Source organism: Myotis daubentonii, chromosome 11, assembly GCF_963259705.1.
Source record: "Myotis daubentonii chromosome 11, mMyoDau2.1, whole genome shotgun sequence".
In the NCBI taxonomy this organism is placed as follows: Eukaryota; Metazoa; Chordata; class Mammalia; order Chiroptera; family Vespertilionidae; genus Myotis; species Myotis daubentonii.
Genome location: NC_081850.1, coordinates 62,568,820 through 62,585,013, shown reverse-complemented (window position 1 = coordinate 62,585,013; position 16,194 = coordinate 62,568,820). Strand labels below are relative to the sequence as shown.

At 44.8% G+C, this 16,194-nt stretch overlaps 2 protein-coding genes across 6 annotated transcripts in view; both read left to right on the top strand.

Annotated features, from left to right (window-relative positions):
* Positions 1-10,434, top strand: part of TMEM245 (transmembrane protein 245) — a 75,568-nt gene extending 65,134 nt beyond the window's left edge. For both annotated transcript variants that reach the window (XM_059657587.1, XM_059657586.1), the window contains one exon: positions 5,533-10,434. In XM_059657587.1, coding sequence (XP_059513570.1) covers positions 5,533-5,578 — 46 coding nt within the window. In that variant the 3' untranslated portion in view covers positions 5,579-10,434. The remainder of the gene's footprint in view (positions 1-5,532) is intronic.
* A 1,590-nt stretch (positions 10,435-12,024) lies between these two features.
* Positions 12,025-16,194, top strand: part of CTNNAL1 (catenin alpha like 1) — a 57,642-nt gene continuing 53,472 nt past the window's right edge. For 3 of the 4 annotated variants that reach the window (XM_059657591.1, XM_059657590.1, XM_059657588.1), the window contains exon 1: positions 12,025-12,266. In XM_059657591.1, coding sequence (XP_059513574.1) covers positions 12,120-12,266 — 147 coding nt within the window. In that variant the 5' untranslated portion in view covers positions 12,025-12,119. Of the gene's footprint in view, positions 12,267-13,339; positions 13,571-16,194 lie in introns of all 4 variants that reach the window. The other variant, XM_059657589.1, reaches the window with a different exon arrangement.

The following is a 16,194-nucleotide window of genomic DNA, read 5'->3' as shown; positions in this document are numbered from 1 at the left end:
TTTTTAAAGAAATTATTTCTGCATCTCTAGGTTATGTAGTTTGTTGGGTTGTTCCAGGAGAAAATTGGAAGTTGGTTTAATATCAATGTTATGTCTGTAAGGTTTTACACACACGCACCACCTTCACCAACCTAAACATCTAAAGAAAATACAGTGTTGAGAAGAAAACTCTCAGTAACTGTTTTCTCAGCTTGCTTAATTTTATTTCCTTTGGAGGCTTCCTTGGCCTGGAGGGAGCATTGAACAGTAGGTATGAATTTCAACATGAAAGCTAAGCTTACTTGTCAACAGAAGGCAGTCACCAGGCCAACCACAGTCTTAATCTTATTTCATGCCTCTTTGCCTGAGGCAGGACTTTTCATTCATAGTCTAGAGAAGTGGTTCTCAACCTTCCTAATGCCTCGATCCTTTAATACAGTTCCTCATGTTGTGGCGACCCCCAATTTCATTGTTACAAATTGAACATAATTAAAGCATAGTGATTAATCACAAAAACACCATGTAATTATATATGTGTTTTCCGATGGTCTTAGGCGACCCCTGTGAAAGGATCTTTCGACCTCCAAAGGGGTCGCGACCCACAGGTTGAGAACCGCTGGTCTAGAGGAATTGTCTCATTAGAGATTCAGACTTGCAGGTAACTTAGAAATTTGAAAAGATGTCAGAGGATGAATTTAGAAACTTGTTGGGAGAGAACCAAGATGGCGGCATAGGTTAACGCCGGAGTTTGCTGCTTTGAACAACTACTTCAAAAGTGAAACCAAAAAACGGAAGGGACATCACCCAGAACCACAGGGGCGCTGGCTGAGTGGAAGTCCTACAACTAGGAGGAAAGAGAAACGCATACGGACACTCAGAGGAGGCGCAGTGCTGAAGTCAAATTCTGAGGTGCGGAGTGCGCGGAGCTGGCTGGCGGCGGAGGGCGCGGTTGTTGTTTTCAATCGGGAGGGAGTCGCAGACTCTGAGCTCCAGATCCGGGCGAGTCTTTAGGGACCCAGACTCAGGCGGAAGAAGCGGGACTGTCTGGCTTCGGTCAGAGCGAGTGCAGCTTTCTCTCCCAGCTTTGCAGCGGGTGCTGGGACTCAGAGAGGCAGAGCCCCTTGGGACAGGACTGAGAGCCGCCATAACTGCTCTCTCCGGCCCACCCTGTTGATCCTGTTCGACCCGCCCTGCCCAAGCCCTGCACAGAGGCATTTGCCGGATAGCCTCAGGCAAAGGCTAGATTAGCACCTCCCTAGAGGACAGAAGTTCTCTCACCGCTGACACAGCTGAATCTCATAGCCACTTGGCCTGGAGGTCAAACCCTCCCTGGAATTAGCTACAGCAATCAAGATTTATCTATAAGACTGCGAACAAAGACCACTAGGGGGTGCACCAAGGAAGCATAACAAAATGCGGAGACAAAGAAACAGGACAAAATTGTCAATGGAAGAAATAGAGTTCAGAACCACACTTTTAAGGTCTCTCAAGAACTGTTTAGAAGCTGCCGATAAACTTAATGAGCTCTACACGAAAACTAATAAGACCCTCGATCTTATATTGGGGAACCAACTAGAAATTAAGCACACACGGACTGAAATAACGAATATTATACAGACGCCCGACAGCAGACCAGAGGAGCGCAAGAATCAAGTCAATGATTTGAAATGCGAGGAAGCAAAAAACATCCAACCGGAAAAGCAAAATGAAAAAAGAATCCAAAAATGCGAGGATAGTGTAAGGAGCCTCTGGGACAGCTTCAAGCGTACCAACATCCGAATTATAGGGGTGCCAGAAGATGAGAGAGAGCAAGATATTGAAAACCTATTTGAAGAAATAACGACAGAAAACTTCCCCCACCTGGTGAAAGAAATGGACTTACAGGTCCAAGAAGCGCGGAGAACCCCAAACAAAAGGAATCCAAAGAGGACCACACCAAGACACATCATCATTAAAATGCCAAGAGCAAAAGATAAAGAGAGAATCTTAAAAACAGCAAGAGAAAGAAACTCAGTTACCTACAAGGGAATACCCATACGACTGTCAGCTGATTTCTCAACAGAAACTTTGCAGGCCAGAAGGGAGTGGCAAGAAATATTCAAAGTGATGAATACCAAGAACCTACAACCAAGATTACTTTATCCAGCAAAGCTATCATTCAGAATTGAAGGTCAGATAAAGAGCTTCACAGATAAGGAAAAGTTAAAGGAGTTCATCACCACCAAACCAGGATTATATGAAATGCTGAAAGGTATCCTTTAAGAAGAGGAAGAGGAAGAGGAAGAAAAAGGTAAAGATACAAATTATGAACAACAAATATGCATCTATCAACAAGTGAATCTAAGAATCAAGTGAATAAATAATCTGATGAACAGAATGAACTGTTGATTATAATAGAATCAGGGACATAGAAAGGGAATGGACTGACTATTCTTGGGGGGGAAAGGGGTGTGGGAGATGTGGGAAGAGACTGGACAAAAATCGTGCACCTATGGATGAGGACAGTGGGTGGGGAGTGAGGGCGGAGGGTGGGGCGGGAACTGGGAGGAGGGGAGTTATGGGGGGGGAAAAAAAAGGAACAAATGTAATAATATGAACAATAAAGATTTAATTAAAAAAAAAAAACAGGGAGAAAAAAAAAAAAAAAAAATAGAAACTTGTTGGGTGTTGGAAATGCCTTGTAGTATTGGTCAGTTTTTGATTATTGGTTGTAAAGCCTTTCCAGGGGTTCCCAGAATTGAGTACTGCCTGGGATTGTCATCTGAGACATTTGGTAGTCATCTTAGCCTCTCTACAGGTGTTAAAACACTAATTTTGGTGGCACTATGAAAAGTAGGTGTATAAATAAATAGCTGTCTAGAGCAATGGTTGTGGAGGGAGGTAATTTTGCTCCCCTTAAGGGACATTGGGCAATGTCTAGAGCAGGGGTGGGCAAACTTTTTGACTCAAGGGCCACAATGGGTTCTTAAACTGGACTGGAGGGCCGGAACAAAAGCATGGATGGAGTGTTTGTGTGAACTAATAAAAATTCAAAGTAAACATCATTACATAAAAGGGTACGGTCTTTTTTTTTTTTTTTTTTTTTTTTTGTTTTACTCATTTCAAACGGGCCAGATCCGGCCCGCGGGCTGTAGTTTGCCCAAGGCTGGTCTAGAGACATTTCGATTATCACAACTAGTAGGTAAAGACAGGAATGTGGCTAAACATCTTATAATGCACAACAATGTCAATAATGATGCTATTGAGAAACCCTGATTTGATTAATAGACAGATTGATCGATAGTAATATGTATAAAGCATCTATAATAATAAAAGCGTAATAAGCAAGGGAAGCCCGGGTCCTGGGTGCCGGAGGGAAGCCGGTGCCAGCAGCCCGGGGAAGGAAGGCCCCTAGTGCAGCCGTGGGCAAACTACAGTCCGCGGGCTGGATCCGGCCCATTTGAAATGAATAAAACTAAAAAAAAAAAAAGACCGCACCCTTTTATGTAATGATGTTTACTTTGAATTTATATTAGTTCACACAAACACTCCATCCATGCTCTTGTTCCGGCCCTCCGGTCCAGTTTAAGAACCCATTGTGGCCCTCGAGTCAAAAAGTTTGCCCACCCCTGCTCTAGTGTATATATATAAACCTTAGTTTGGGGGAATTTTTCTCAGAGTTTAAAGTTATTTAAGGAAACAATTCATTTCCATTCCTGGCCCATCAGCATATATTCAATATGGTGGTTTTGGCCACGTCACACATAAACCCTTTCAAAACCGCCAGAGCCCGAGCCAGGAAGCTCACCCATCCCCCAAAGCTGTTCCTTTGGGCGCAGGGCTGTGCTGGTTAGAGGCACGCTGGTTCAGAGGCTTAGGGCACCACGCACTGAAAGAGCCTTGAGACAAGTGGGCATCCCTGATGTAATCTCCACTGTACCATTCTCCCTGTGCCCCCTTGATTTTGAGGTGCCCCCGGCATTGCACAAAAGGGTCAGTCTTGAATTGACCTCTGCCCTCTCTAGCTCACCCTCCTAAGTATTTATATGAACTGAACATTGGGAAAACAAAAAATGTAAGAGGTGGCATGGATGTGAATTGCACCTGAAGTTCAAAATTATTTGCTTTGCCAATTTTTAAGTGATTTGTACCTAATGACAACTTTTTGTTCTCTTTTGTTTCCATAACTATGAGTGATTCCCTAAAGTTTTGTAACACTTTTCTTATATTCTATTTTAGGTCTATTTCTAATGAAAAAGTTAATCTTTTTCATTATAAGGTATGAAAATAAAATGGGCTTTATTTGATAAATAATGTAAGAAGGAACAACGTGGTGTAGTGATGTGGCTACAATTAATAAAGTATAGCTTGAAGACTTTAAAATTGTTTTGAAAACTAGCTTTTGATCTCAGATGTTTTTCTGTGGTCCTAATTGGTGATACTGCTGTAAAGGAACAAGGTAACTTCTAGCTAAAAGGATGGCAATGAACTTCTGCTTCATACTTGTACCCTTTAAGATAGATTTAGCTTCATGTAACCCAAAACAAACAAACTCAAAAAAACCACTGTCAGTAGAACTCAAATGACTTAAATGAGCTAGAAGTTGATTTCTCTCCTCTCTCTCGGGTGAAAGCAGTCCAGAGGCAGGCATTCCAGGGCTGGTATAACTGTTCCACAAACATCCAGCCGAGCCTCCCTCCTTGCTGTTCTGCTAGCCTTGGTGTGAGGTCTTTTCCTCTAAGATGGGTGATTGAGCTCATGTTCATTGATAAACTCTGACCTTGACAGTTGGCTGCCAGCACAGATGCAGGTCTGACTGGGTGACATAATCCTAGCTTGGGCATATAAATTATGTAGCAAAGGCAAACTAGCTACTACAGTCCTGCGGCAGGCGCCTCATAGGTGCAGCACACCACTTCTATCCAGCCTAGATGTTACCTGCAGTTAGTGATATGCACTTAGCTTGCCTATGTGGGTCAGACAGTTCAGTACCAGGCAATTTGGTGAAAAGACATAACCTCATTTCTCCTGCCCTGAACCATATCCCTCAGAGCTTGGGCTCTGCTAGGTCAGGTTTCCTCTTTTGTAATAAAACGTATTCACTTGGCTTTTGATCTTTGATCTTCTAGTGTTTTTCTCTAATATCCTTGTGTACACTTTGCAGCCGGTGTGAAGGGGGAAGGGAAGATCACCCTTCTCTTTTAAGGACACTGCTGAGAAGTCACACTGCTCTTCCAGTTATATCTCATTGGCTAGAACATAGTCACATGGTTGTTAATTTGAAGGGAAATAGTTTTTTGGATGGGAGATAATGGACTCAGCAAAAAAAACCTCTGGAGTTCTTGTTACTAGCACACTTTGAAATAATACTCAAAATGCTAACTCATGATAATATTAAGAAAAACAACTATATAACCTCATCAAGGCTCTCAAATTGTAAAAATAAGTTATTATTTATAGCATTTAATTACTGGTTGGGTGCTGTTTTTCCTTTCTTTTTTTAGTATCTCTGTGATTTCATTCCTCCCACCTCCTCATTTCCAAAAGCAAAACGAATTTTATTTTTTCTTGTAGGACTTTCCATGACATTTCTGAAGATCTGAAATCTTCAGTAGACTGACGTGGCTTCTGCTTCAGTGATTTCTCTAGGAAGTTCAACCTTGACTGTGAGTTCAGCTCAGCTGTGTCTCCTGTCCTTTCGGCTGCGCCTAGCACGCAGAGGCCGCAGAGGCGGGGGAAGAAGCAGAGTCTCCTGGCCTTCCTACAGAATGCGTGGACAAGAGCCAACTTGCTGTGAGCTGCTTTGCATTTTAAAGCACAGCTTTAGAGCTCCGAGATGTGGTTTGCTCACCTAACTGTTGCTCAGATGGCTTAGTTAAGAGTTTCAGTGTATACACTGGTACCATGGCTTGAAATTTACCCCCTTTGCTTATCTGTATTATTATAATATGTATTTATAAAGTTATTTTTAAGAGCCCTAAACTACCTACTGTTAAAAGGACATACATGTAATTTTTCTCCTGTTTTAAGAAATCTGTTCATAAACTTTTCTACAACAGTCACTTTTCAATGAAAAGGGCTTTCACTTTTGAATAGGTAGTTGCTTGAGCAGGAAAAATGTGTCTTCTACCCTTTCCCACAATGTGTGGTCCTCTCTAAGGAAGAACCAATCTTCCGTGTAAGGGCAGGTGGCTCAGTTCAAGTTCAGTTAGTTGTGTGTTGCAACCAAAGGAGAGACAGACTGACTGAAGATCTCTCTCCCCTTTCTTCTGCTCCATCCCCCCATTACACTGTTGCCAAATTTCTAAAACTTGGCAGACCAATGGCATTGAAGTGAAATACATGTCAGCTGCTATTAGTGGTAACAATATGATAGAATTCATGTTGGGGTTTTTTTCTTTCCAAAAGTTTCAAGTGAAAAATCTCAGGTGCACCAGTACTCTGATTTGTTAAATGTATCCCTGTTTCACCATTTGGAATTCTGCCACTTGGTTACTTACAGACCAGAGTTTTATATTTATGTAGTATTTTCCCATCACTTAGCGCAGTGCCTTGCACATGAGACTGAGATGAATGCCTGTTGAATTACATTGTAACTTCTTAAATTTATCGGATATCACAATAACCAGCATAATGCTTTACATTTTACAAAGTCTCTTTGCCTGTAATTATTTCACAACTTCACATAACCTTTCATACAGCATTATGCTGTTTTATAACAGTTTCACACATGATGAAGCTAAGGTTTAGAAAACTGACCAACTGAAAGTCATAAAGTTCAGTAAGATTTGACCTCAATCTTCTGACTCCATAAGTCTGCAAACTCTGCTTTTGCTGTAGTGTTTCTTCTACTACCTTACAGTTTTCCGTGCTGTGAGATAGAATAGGTGTCCTTGGACTTGTCCTCTGTTCATGAGGGCTGGGACTAGAACCCAGCTCTTAGCTCTGTGCCCTTGCCACCGGATAAAACAATCCTCAGGCTCTGTCTGCCCCCAGGGGAATGTGGAGGAGAAAGGCTTCTTAAGAATCAGAGATCACCGGTTTGGAAAACACTTAAAAGTAGAAATTACTTTATCTCAAACACTTTTTCACTAAAGCACAGTTAGTATAACTAGCTTAAATTTATTCCGATATTAAGAAAAACTCCATTTAGAAGAGAGGCTACCATGAAGTCTTTGTTTATACTGTAGACTGTGCACATCTCTAATTTTTCTTATGAACCCTTCAACATTATAATTTGATATAACACCATTGTTACATTTGGCCACTAATTACTTTCTTTAGTTAGTTGTCTAATCATTTATTCAGTAAAACATTTGCTAAGAGTTTGCCAAGCTCTAGGCCCAAGCCAGGCACTGTACAGGTTGCTGTAGGGGATAACTCACAAGCAGGCCTTTTTCGGTAAATCTTAGCCAGATCATGTGTATTGCTAAGATAAAAAGATTTGCATTAAAGGGGTTAAAAAAGAATTCGGGTTTGTATTTGTTAATTGTATACTGGTAAGTTTATAACTGTAATTTGCACGTATTCACAAGAGGTAAATGTTGTACACAATGAGTTGGGTGCCTATACAGATTATGTTCTTTCAAAGTGCTGGTCATAATTATCCAGGCTGTTAGAGGGAGGACTCTGAGCTCTAAGAGACGAGGTTAGAGCTGCCAGAATGAGCAGTGATGTAATATCACCCCGGAACAGCAGGAACAGAGGTGCCCTAGTGCTACCCAGGCCTGATCAGGAATGGAAGTGCCCCAGCACTCCAGCCACTGCATAAGGACGGGGAAGGCAGACTGGCTAGGGGACGTCTTCCTGGAACCCTCACAAACATGCCCCCCAGGTAGAGTGAGGGTGTGCAGAATCTCCACAGAGCATAGGGAGCAGGTGGCATGAAAAGGTAGGAGTCTCACGCTCAAGTTTTAAAGATGACCAGCCCTCAGATTCTCAGGTCGGATCTGACCCAGAAAGAGGGAGAAAATGCATTGATGAAGTAGAAGTAGCTTCAGTAAAAACTGAGTTCAGAAATCCTATCACAATGTCTTGCCTTTTACAGCTCGATTAAAGGTTAGTTTTAAGTTTGCATTCACTATTCGGCTATAAACTAAATGGAGGAGATAAAAACTCCCCCCACAAACATGCTCCTCCCTTCCTCAGAGAACAGGCGTGTGGTATTCAGCACAAACTCCATATATCAGTCCTGCTTCAGTTCCCAAATTCTTACCATACTCTCTGTTCCTGGAAGTGACCTCTGTCCGACTGCTTTAGATACCAGTCTTATTTATTTTTTTCCATTTGCAAGGAATCCTAACACGCTCTTCCATAAGAGGTGGTGAGCTGGCAAAGAGTTCCCTTGACCTCCGAGACTGGTGTAGAGTGACCCTGGGCAGTGGGAGGATATCCAAGAACTGTTATGGAGATGCTGTATTTAAACAAACTCAGTAGCTCTTGGAAATGGCAGCTGTTTATTCCAGTTAAAAAGGGCTGCTCCAGGGCTTACAGATAAAATCCTCTGGCTGACCTTGGTCTTAGCAGGAACCCATCAGTGACCCTTCAGGACTTCCTAGTACCACTAGTTCTCACTTTCATTGTATTTAGCGTTTCAGGAAGTGTCCCTGCTGGGCAAGAAGTACTCAGAAATTCAGGCCATGAGGGTTACATTAGCGCAAAGTAATTTTAGGTGAGCTATCTGTGGCTTTCCACCGCAGGTTTATAGGAAAAACCCCTTCGGAACTTCCCATAGTCTGGTCCTGACCTGAGGGTCTTACAAGGATTTTACAGTAGGCACTTCACAGTGGAAATAGCCTCTGAGAATAAACTTACAGATGCTAGTTCCAGCTAAAAATAAGTACTTTTGTTTTTATTGTTGCCTTTACATAGTTTCCAATCAAAATATATTCATTTTATTAATTTACTGAGGACCTGCAAAAAAATGTGCATACTCCCTGAAACACTGAGCAGTTATTTTTTGATAGACCCGATTTATAGTTCTTTTATTTTTAAACTGTCTGTCTATTGGCATCACAGACATTCTGTGCTGGAATGGGCCTTATATAATTAGGTGGTTCTGTCATTTTCTAGAGAAGGGAACAAATCCACAGGTGCAAGCGGCTTTTCTAACACACACAGCCAGTTAGGAACAATTCAGAGTAGAGGACAGTTCTCTTTCTCTCCCAGTCCATTGTTCTACTTCTCTTTCCCTTTTCCTCATAGTCGAGTAGCTCTTGGAAAAACATGTTTCTTGTAGCAGTTGTTCAAATGGATGTTATGAGATGGTATCAGAGAATAAAGTGTGCATGGGGGAGGGGACGCCAAGGTCAATTAAAATTGAGAAATGCTGGGTTTGTTTTCTTCCTGTAGGACTTCTCAGAGTTTTTGACGTGCTAGTCTATATTGTGAATTTATGAGAGGGGACAAAGACTGTGTTCACGTAGACTTATTTGACCTTAAACTGCGGCCCCATCCTTTTTCTCAGAGCATCTCAAAGTACTACTGGTCCTTTGGGAAACATAGCTCTACAGTAAGTTTACAGCTTTTGTAGAAGACATCCTTAGTGGAATTTCTGAAAGGTAAATCTGTTACCGTGGTACCCAGTAATCGTAACAAATCTCAAAGTTTACTGAGAATACTAGAAAGAAAACATATTTGCCCTTCGGAGCTATATGTAAAGTATAAGGAGTCTTACCACCTATGGTGCATAAAATCAGTATTTGTGTTTAGTTTTGCAAGTTTTTCAAGGATCAATTAATGTGCAGATACAGTGGTGATATATTGATATTACATTTTAATAATGCTTTTGTGTGGCACTTTATCATTTTCAGGTTGCTTTCATAACAACCCTGTGAGAAAGACAGGTGTTAAGTATTATCAGATGAGGCACTGGAAGCTCAGAAAGGTTTTTGTGATTCCCCTCCCTCCCCCCTCCCACCCCGATATTAGAACACAAAGTAATGGAGCCAGAATTCAGTTTCAGAATTTCTGAGTCCAAGTCCAGAGTTATTCACACCTGGTTTCTTGTTTTCCTTCTAGCTTTATATTTTACAGTGAAAGGTGTGGAAGCAATTCTTAAAGTAACATCATTTTGGCTTATTATCAAACACTGTTTCTTCTTCATTGCAGTGACTCAGAATTTAAGGAGTATTACAGCTGTCCCAAAGAAAACCCTCCTTTTGTCCCTTGCACTGCCTGCCAATTTGTTTAGGTGACTGGAGTGTGTAATAGGCACCATTTGATTTTGAAACCAAGATTGGATATGTAATTGTGATTGCTTGTGTAATTTTGGAAAATGTACCACCTCTGCATTCTCAGGCAAAATGGAGATGAGATGGTGTGAAAATAAAAAAAGAATATTCAAATACAATACACCTTTGTTCTCTCACAAATGCTGTTTCTTAGCTTTAACTTGCTTTGACAACCTACTGATGTAAGTACTTTGTAAATGTAAAATATTTATATTTTGAAATAAAATAACTGGTGTTGAATGAATCAGGTGGTAAACTTAGTCTCGTTTATGTTGAGAAATTTGATCTTTAGTGAAGTCACAAATACACTTTCACTTGCGTCTTAAACTTCTCCTTTGGCACCAGTGCTTACATTGAAGTTTTATGAAATAAGGGTGACTTACAAAAGGAAGATGTATGTGAGGAGTGGATGCTCAGCACCTTAAAGAGGTAAAAGGATCCAAGCTGAGGTTGGAGCCCTCAGTACCCAGGATAAGGTGGCCTTAAGCTGGGTGGATAAGGAAATGATGAGGTGGATGGCTGAGGAGTAAGAAATCAGAGCGGGGAAAGTTGTATAAAGGAACTGTACCTTTTGAATGAACAAAATAAGCCTAAGTTATGGCTTTATTCAGTACCAGAGACACAGGTGCAGCCCTGGCACCTATGCCCAGCAGCTCCAGCCGGCAGACAGCCGAACCCGGGGTGGAAGTCCTGACAGCCGAACCCGCGGTGGAAGTCCTGTGAAACACGTTTCAGTGATGCTTGTGAAAGAGCTTGCTGACGCCTCGAGTTGGCCGTGTTCAGCTCATCAACCTGACATTATGGATGGAGAAAGGATCCTGGCTGAGCTGTAAGGGTGGACTAGCCAGTCACACAGTTTTTCTACTCTCGCGGTTTCTTGTTGGCAGATGATGCCTGTTCCCAAAGCATTTCTTTGTGCATCTCAGTCCGTTGCATGAGGCTAGACCCCGGCAGAGGGAGTGTGCTTCTGACAACCTCCTTTGGCTTTGCCCCGGAATCCGCAGGCAAGGGGTATTCAGCTTCCCCGTGCCAATCCCGCAGGGGCTGTGCTGCTCAGCCTCACCCTTACCGAGTTTAGTCAGAAGTGCACACTAATGATCTGTTCAGGCAATGAACAGCTGCTAAGAAACTGTTCTGTGCTGGGCACCAGGGGAAAAATAATTTTGAAAAGTGGTTTTAAAAAGTAAATAGTATTGAACTGTAGGTGAAGCTTTTCCATATGCTCTATTTAATTTCCTTTTCAAGAGTAATTCCGAACAATAGCCTGAAAGATACCCAATACTCCTTAATTGCATAATCAAATATTTCATCTTCAATCCAGCTCCAAGTATTGTGAGGAAGGTACAGTCACAAAAGGAGCCGCGTGGCGGGGAAATGGGACCTCAGAAGCGCTATCACCAGTGGAATTCCCGCCGCAGGGCAAACGCCCTCCCTTGAGACTTGACTCTGGTTCTGCCCCCAGTTAGTTTCAACCCCAGCGCAGCTTCTGCAAATGGTCGCTGAATGGGAGTTAGAACGAGTCATTGATCCCAGGACCCCAGGACGGGCAGCTTTGCTGGGGACGCTGATCCTTGTCGTGGTCAGAGGCCGCGGGAGGCCCTCGGGTGACCTATTGATTCCAGTGGGGCGAGACGTGCGTGGGAACCACTGAAGAGTGGTCTCAGGAGACAGACGGGGCGGGGCCCGGGCTAGGGGCGGGGCTTCGGGGCGAACCCCAGACAAAAGCGTGTTGGTGCGGTGGGCGGGGCCGTACCGGGGGCGGGGCTCGGCGGCGGTGAAGCGGGACGGGGTGGGGCGGGGCCGTGCCGGGGGCGGGCCGGTCGGGGGCGGGGCCTCCGGCTGCGCGGGTGCATTGCCGCCGCCGCGGGCGGGCTGGCTGGCAGGCGGCGGGCCCGCAGTGGCGCGGCGTCCAGGCTGTGCGACCGGGGGATGGCCATGGCCGCCTCTCCGGGCCCCGCCGGCGTTGGCGGCGCCAGGGCAATGCCAGGCTCCGGCCCGTCCAGCTTCGGCTTCGACTCGGGGCTCGAGATCAAAACTCGCTCGGTGGAGCAGACGCTGCTCCCGCTGGTCTCCCAGGTAAAGTGACTCCCGGCGCGGCCCCTCGTCTCCTGTGTCCGCGGCCCGCGATGGCGGCGGCGCTCGCGCTGCGGGGCCGGCCGGCCGGAGGCAGCCGCTGCCCCACCTTCCGCGCCCGGTCCACGGCTTGCGTGTCCGACCTCCCGTCTGGGTTGGGGACCCGTCTCGGCGGAGGGGCGGGAGCCGGGACCCTCCGGCATCAGGAGGCGAGGCCGAGGGGGTGAGCGCAGGGGAGGCGGCGGGGCGCGGATCCCGGTGCGGACGGAGCGCCGGCCAGCAGGTGCGCCGCCGGCGGGTCCCACGGGACCCGCTTCGGGGCTGCGGCTCGGGCGTCCGGGCCCCGTGAGCCCGCCGCGGAGGGAGGGCAGCCGAACCCAGCGCCCCGGAGGCGAGAGGAACCTGGCCGGGGGCCCCCCTGGCATAGAGGGGCCCTCCTCGTCGCCCCTTTCTGACCCGCTGCCGGCTCACGTTGCATTCCCAGCTCAAACCTGGGCTGTTGGCCGCTCTGGCTGGGGGTTCCTGCCCGCCCCCCACTCCAGCGCGCTCCCCGCCGCCTTTGTCCCTTCCCCGCGCCGGGGTGCGTGCGGCTCGCCCGGCTCCCATTCACCGCGGCCTCCCTGCCCCTTCCCCTAACCTGCCTGCTCACCCCACTGGGAAGTGTGAAGTGAAGGACTGTCTGATAGTTAATCCGGACACACACCTTTTTTTCCTTTCCAAATTCCACTTGGGATTTATGGTTTATTGTATTTGCTGGTCCTAACAGAAGTCTGGAATCAGCTCATGGATGCGCTTAGTTTTAGAGAAGTTTTCGTTACCGTGAGCCGAGCCGCCCGAGGGCTCGAATTCCTCACCTGGATCAGTTGTGCGCCAAGTCCTGGGTGTGTGTGTGTGTGTGTGTGTGTGTGTGTGTGTGTGTGTGTGTGAAGAATTCTGTGCCTGGGGGAGCGCGTTGGCGTTGTGTGACTCACAACTAGGTTGCAACGTCCTGATGACTCACTAGTATTGCCGAAATTTTCGAGGTAGAGGGATTCTTCAAGAATCCAGACTATACCTGACTCTAATTTTTTTTTTAGAAAAATCTTTTCTTACAGCATCCTTGACACCAGGTCGCCAGTCCCTTCTTTAAACGTGCACAGTGATGGGAAGCCGGGAGCTGGTCCTTAGAATTTTAAATGCCATCTCTTCTCCCTCCCACTCCTGCAAACACTGGAAATGAGCAGTCACACGTGTCCCTAGATTCCCGTTATGCTGATTAAATGAACAGCTCCATTTTCTCCCTCATTTTAGCCTGGCTAACAAAACAGGTAATGAATACACCTGACCAGCTCCCCTCCCCCCACCCTTTCCATATCTGAGAGAGGCACTGACCAGTGGAAGGATTGCTAGGATCACTTGGTTATGTCTGCACTGCCCCTTCCCCCAAAAGAGTACCACCACCACCAATACGACCACAGCCCCAGGAGACACAGAAATAAGAGAGTGGTGGAGTTCAAGCTGACAGGGTTTTCTTCGTTTATTTAACATTGACTCTACAATAGGCCATGTTCTAAGTCTAAGCACTTTATAAATATTAACTCATTGTCTTAACAATCCTGTGAGGTAGATAGATGTTTATTCTCGTTATATGGCCGAGGGAACGGAGAAAGAGTGAAGTTAAGTAACTTGTCATGGGACTGAACTATAAACGTCAGACTGGGATTTGAACCCAGGCAGCCTGGCTCCGGGGTCTAGGGCGGCTCTTAGCAACTGCCTGTGTTGCGTCCTTTCTAGAAATTGGAAGCAGTGACGAGGTCAGCTAGTAGTAGGTCCCGAGAAGAGAGTCTACAGTGGAAAAACACGCTCAGGAAGGTTGTAATCTGAAGAAATGGTAACGTTTTCACAGTATCAGTGCTAAAAACGGACCAGTCGTACAGCTGTGCCTTGTGTAATTCTGGGGTAAAAGAGGATGGAGGGAGGAGGAGAGCGGAGGAGGAATGTATAAATCGCTGCTGAGAGTTAACTGGAGGTCAGTGCCAGAGGGAAATGCCAGTTTTTTTTCCTTCCCTATTAAAGACTCATTCAGGCCCATAGCTGAGGTTCTGCATCCCACACGTTCTATAGCCACAGCGGTATCTTTAGCACAATACCGTGACTGATGGTCCTAATGATAGACTGTACTCAACAAGAAAAAAGTTAAATTATGCTTAAAATGGGAAAAAAAAAAAGTATAAAGCATGGCCAGAACGCTGTTAACAAAACAGGAACGTGTGGAGTACAATTAAACATGATTTTTGCCGGCCTGTGTGGCTCAGTGGTTGAGCATCCACCCTCGAACCAAGAGGTCACCACCAGTTTGGTTCCTGGTCAGGGCAGAAGCTCAGGTTGTGGCCTCGGTCCCCAAGAGAGGGTGTGCAAGAGGCAGCAGATGGATGTTTCTCTCTCACTGATGTTTCTACCTTTCTCCCTCCCGCTCTGAAAATCAATAAGAACATTTTTTTAATAAAATGATTTTTAAGTTTCAGTAAATGTTAACAGTTTAAAGCTGCAGCTCTCTAGAAAACTCATGTCCAAGAATCTTTTTCTAAGGATGCTGCATTATTATGCAACTCATGCTTCATCATATCCAAAAAAATATTTCAAGCATTTTAAGAAAGCATTTGTTGTATATTGCTGGTTGCTGCTTTTTGAGGGTCTTGTATTGTAGTTGGGAGACAGAGGTGTACAGAATAGCACATCAAGTGTCAAATGAACATTATCAATAGTAAATGCTGTAGCCCTAGCTGGTTTGCTCAGTGGATAGACTGTCGGCTTGCGGACTGAAGGGTCCCGGGTTCGATTCCAGTTAAGGGCACATGCCTGGGTTGTGGGCTTGATCCCCAGTAGGGGGCACGCAGGAGGCAGCCGATCAATGATTCTCTTTCATCATTGATGTTTCTCTCTCTCCCTCTCCCTTCCTCTCTGAAATCAATAAAAATACATTTTTAAAAAATAGTAAAAGCTCTGAGAGCTCAGAGGAGACGTGGATGAGTCAGGAACAATGCCATAGAGGAGCCAGTCTTGAGGTGAACAAGTTGGGCTAGCATTGTACAGTTTAGTGAGTTTCTACTCTGATACCATCTAACCTCTCTGACTCTCCAAGTGAAAAGTTCTGGATTACTGGCCTTATTCTAGGAATGCAAGGTTGAGTCAATATTAGACAACTACATACAATTTTCTGCATTAACATATTAGAAAAGATGTATTTTCTTATCATTAGATGCAGAAAAAGCATTCAGTTAAATTCAACTTCTAATCATGATCAAAAGCACTTAAGGAACTAATAACAGAAGAAAACTTCCTTATTCTGATAAAGTGTATTTGCAGAAAACTTACAGTTAACATCATAGCAATAAGTAAAAAAAAAAAATTTTGTAGTCCTCACCAAGGATATTTTTTATTGACTGAGAGAGAGAGAGAGAGAGAGAGAGAGAGAGAGAGAGAGAGAGAAAGTAAGAGAGGTGAGAGAAATATTTGTCTGTCACCTCTCCCTGACTGGGGATCGAACCCAAAACCTAGGTATGTGCCCTGAAGGGGAATTGAGCCTGCAGTCCTTTTGGTGTACAGGACAATGCTCCACCCAACTGAGCCACCTGGCCAGGGCTCATCAGGATTTTTAAAGGTAGAATTTGGTAAAGGTAATCCTAAAATTTATATGAAAGAGTAAAGAGCCAGGAATAGCCAGAAGAGAAGCAGAGTGGGTGGGCTTATTCTACCAGATTTCAACAGTTATTACAAAGCTATAGCAAATTAAGGTAATGTGGGTATAAGGATAGAGATGGACAGATAGAGTAGTGAAACAGAATTCGAACCTAGAAACAGATTCACACATATGTGGAAACTTAGTAAATCACAGAATTAGCTCTGCTGGTCAGAGGGAAATGGAAGAAATTTTATAAAAAAACGGGTCTGA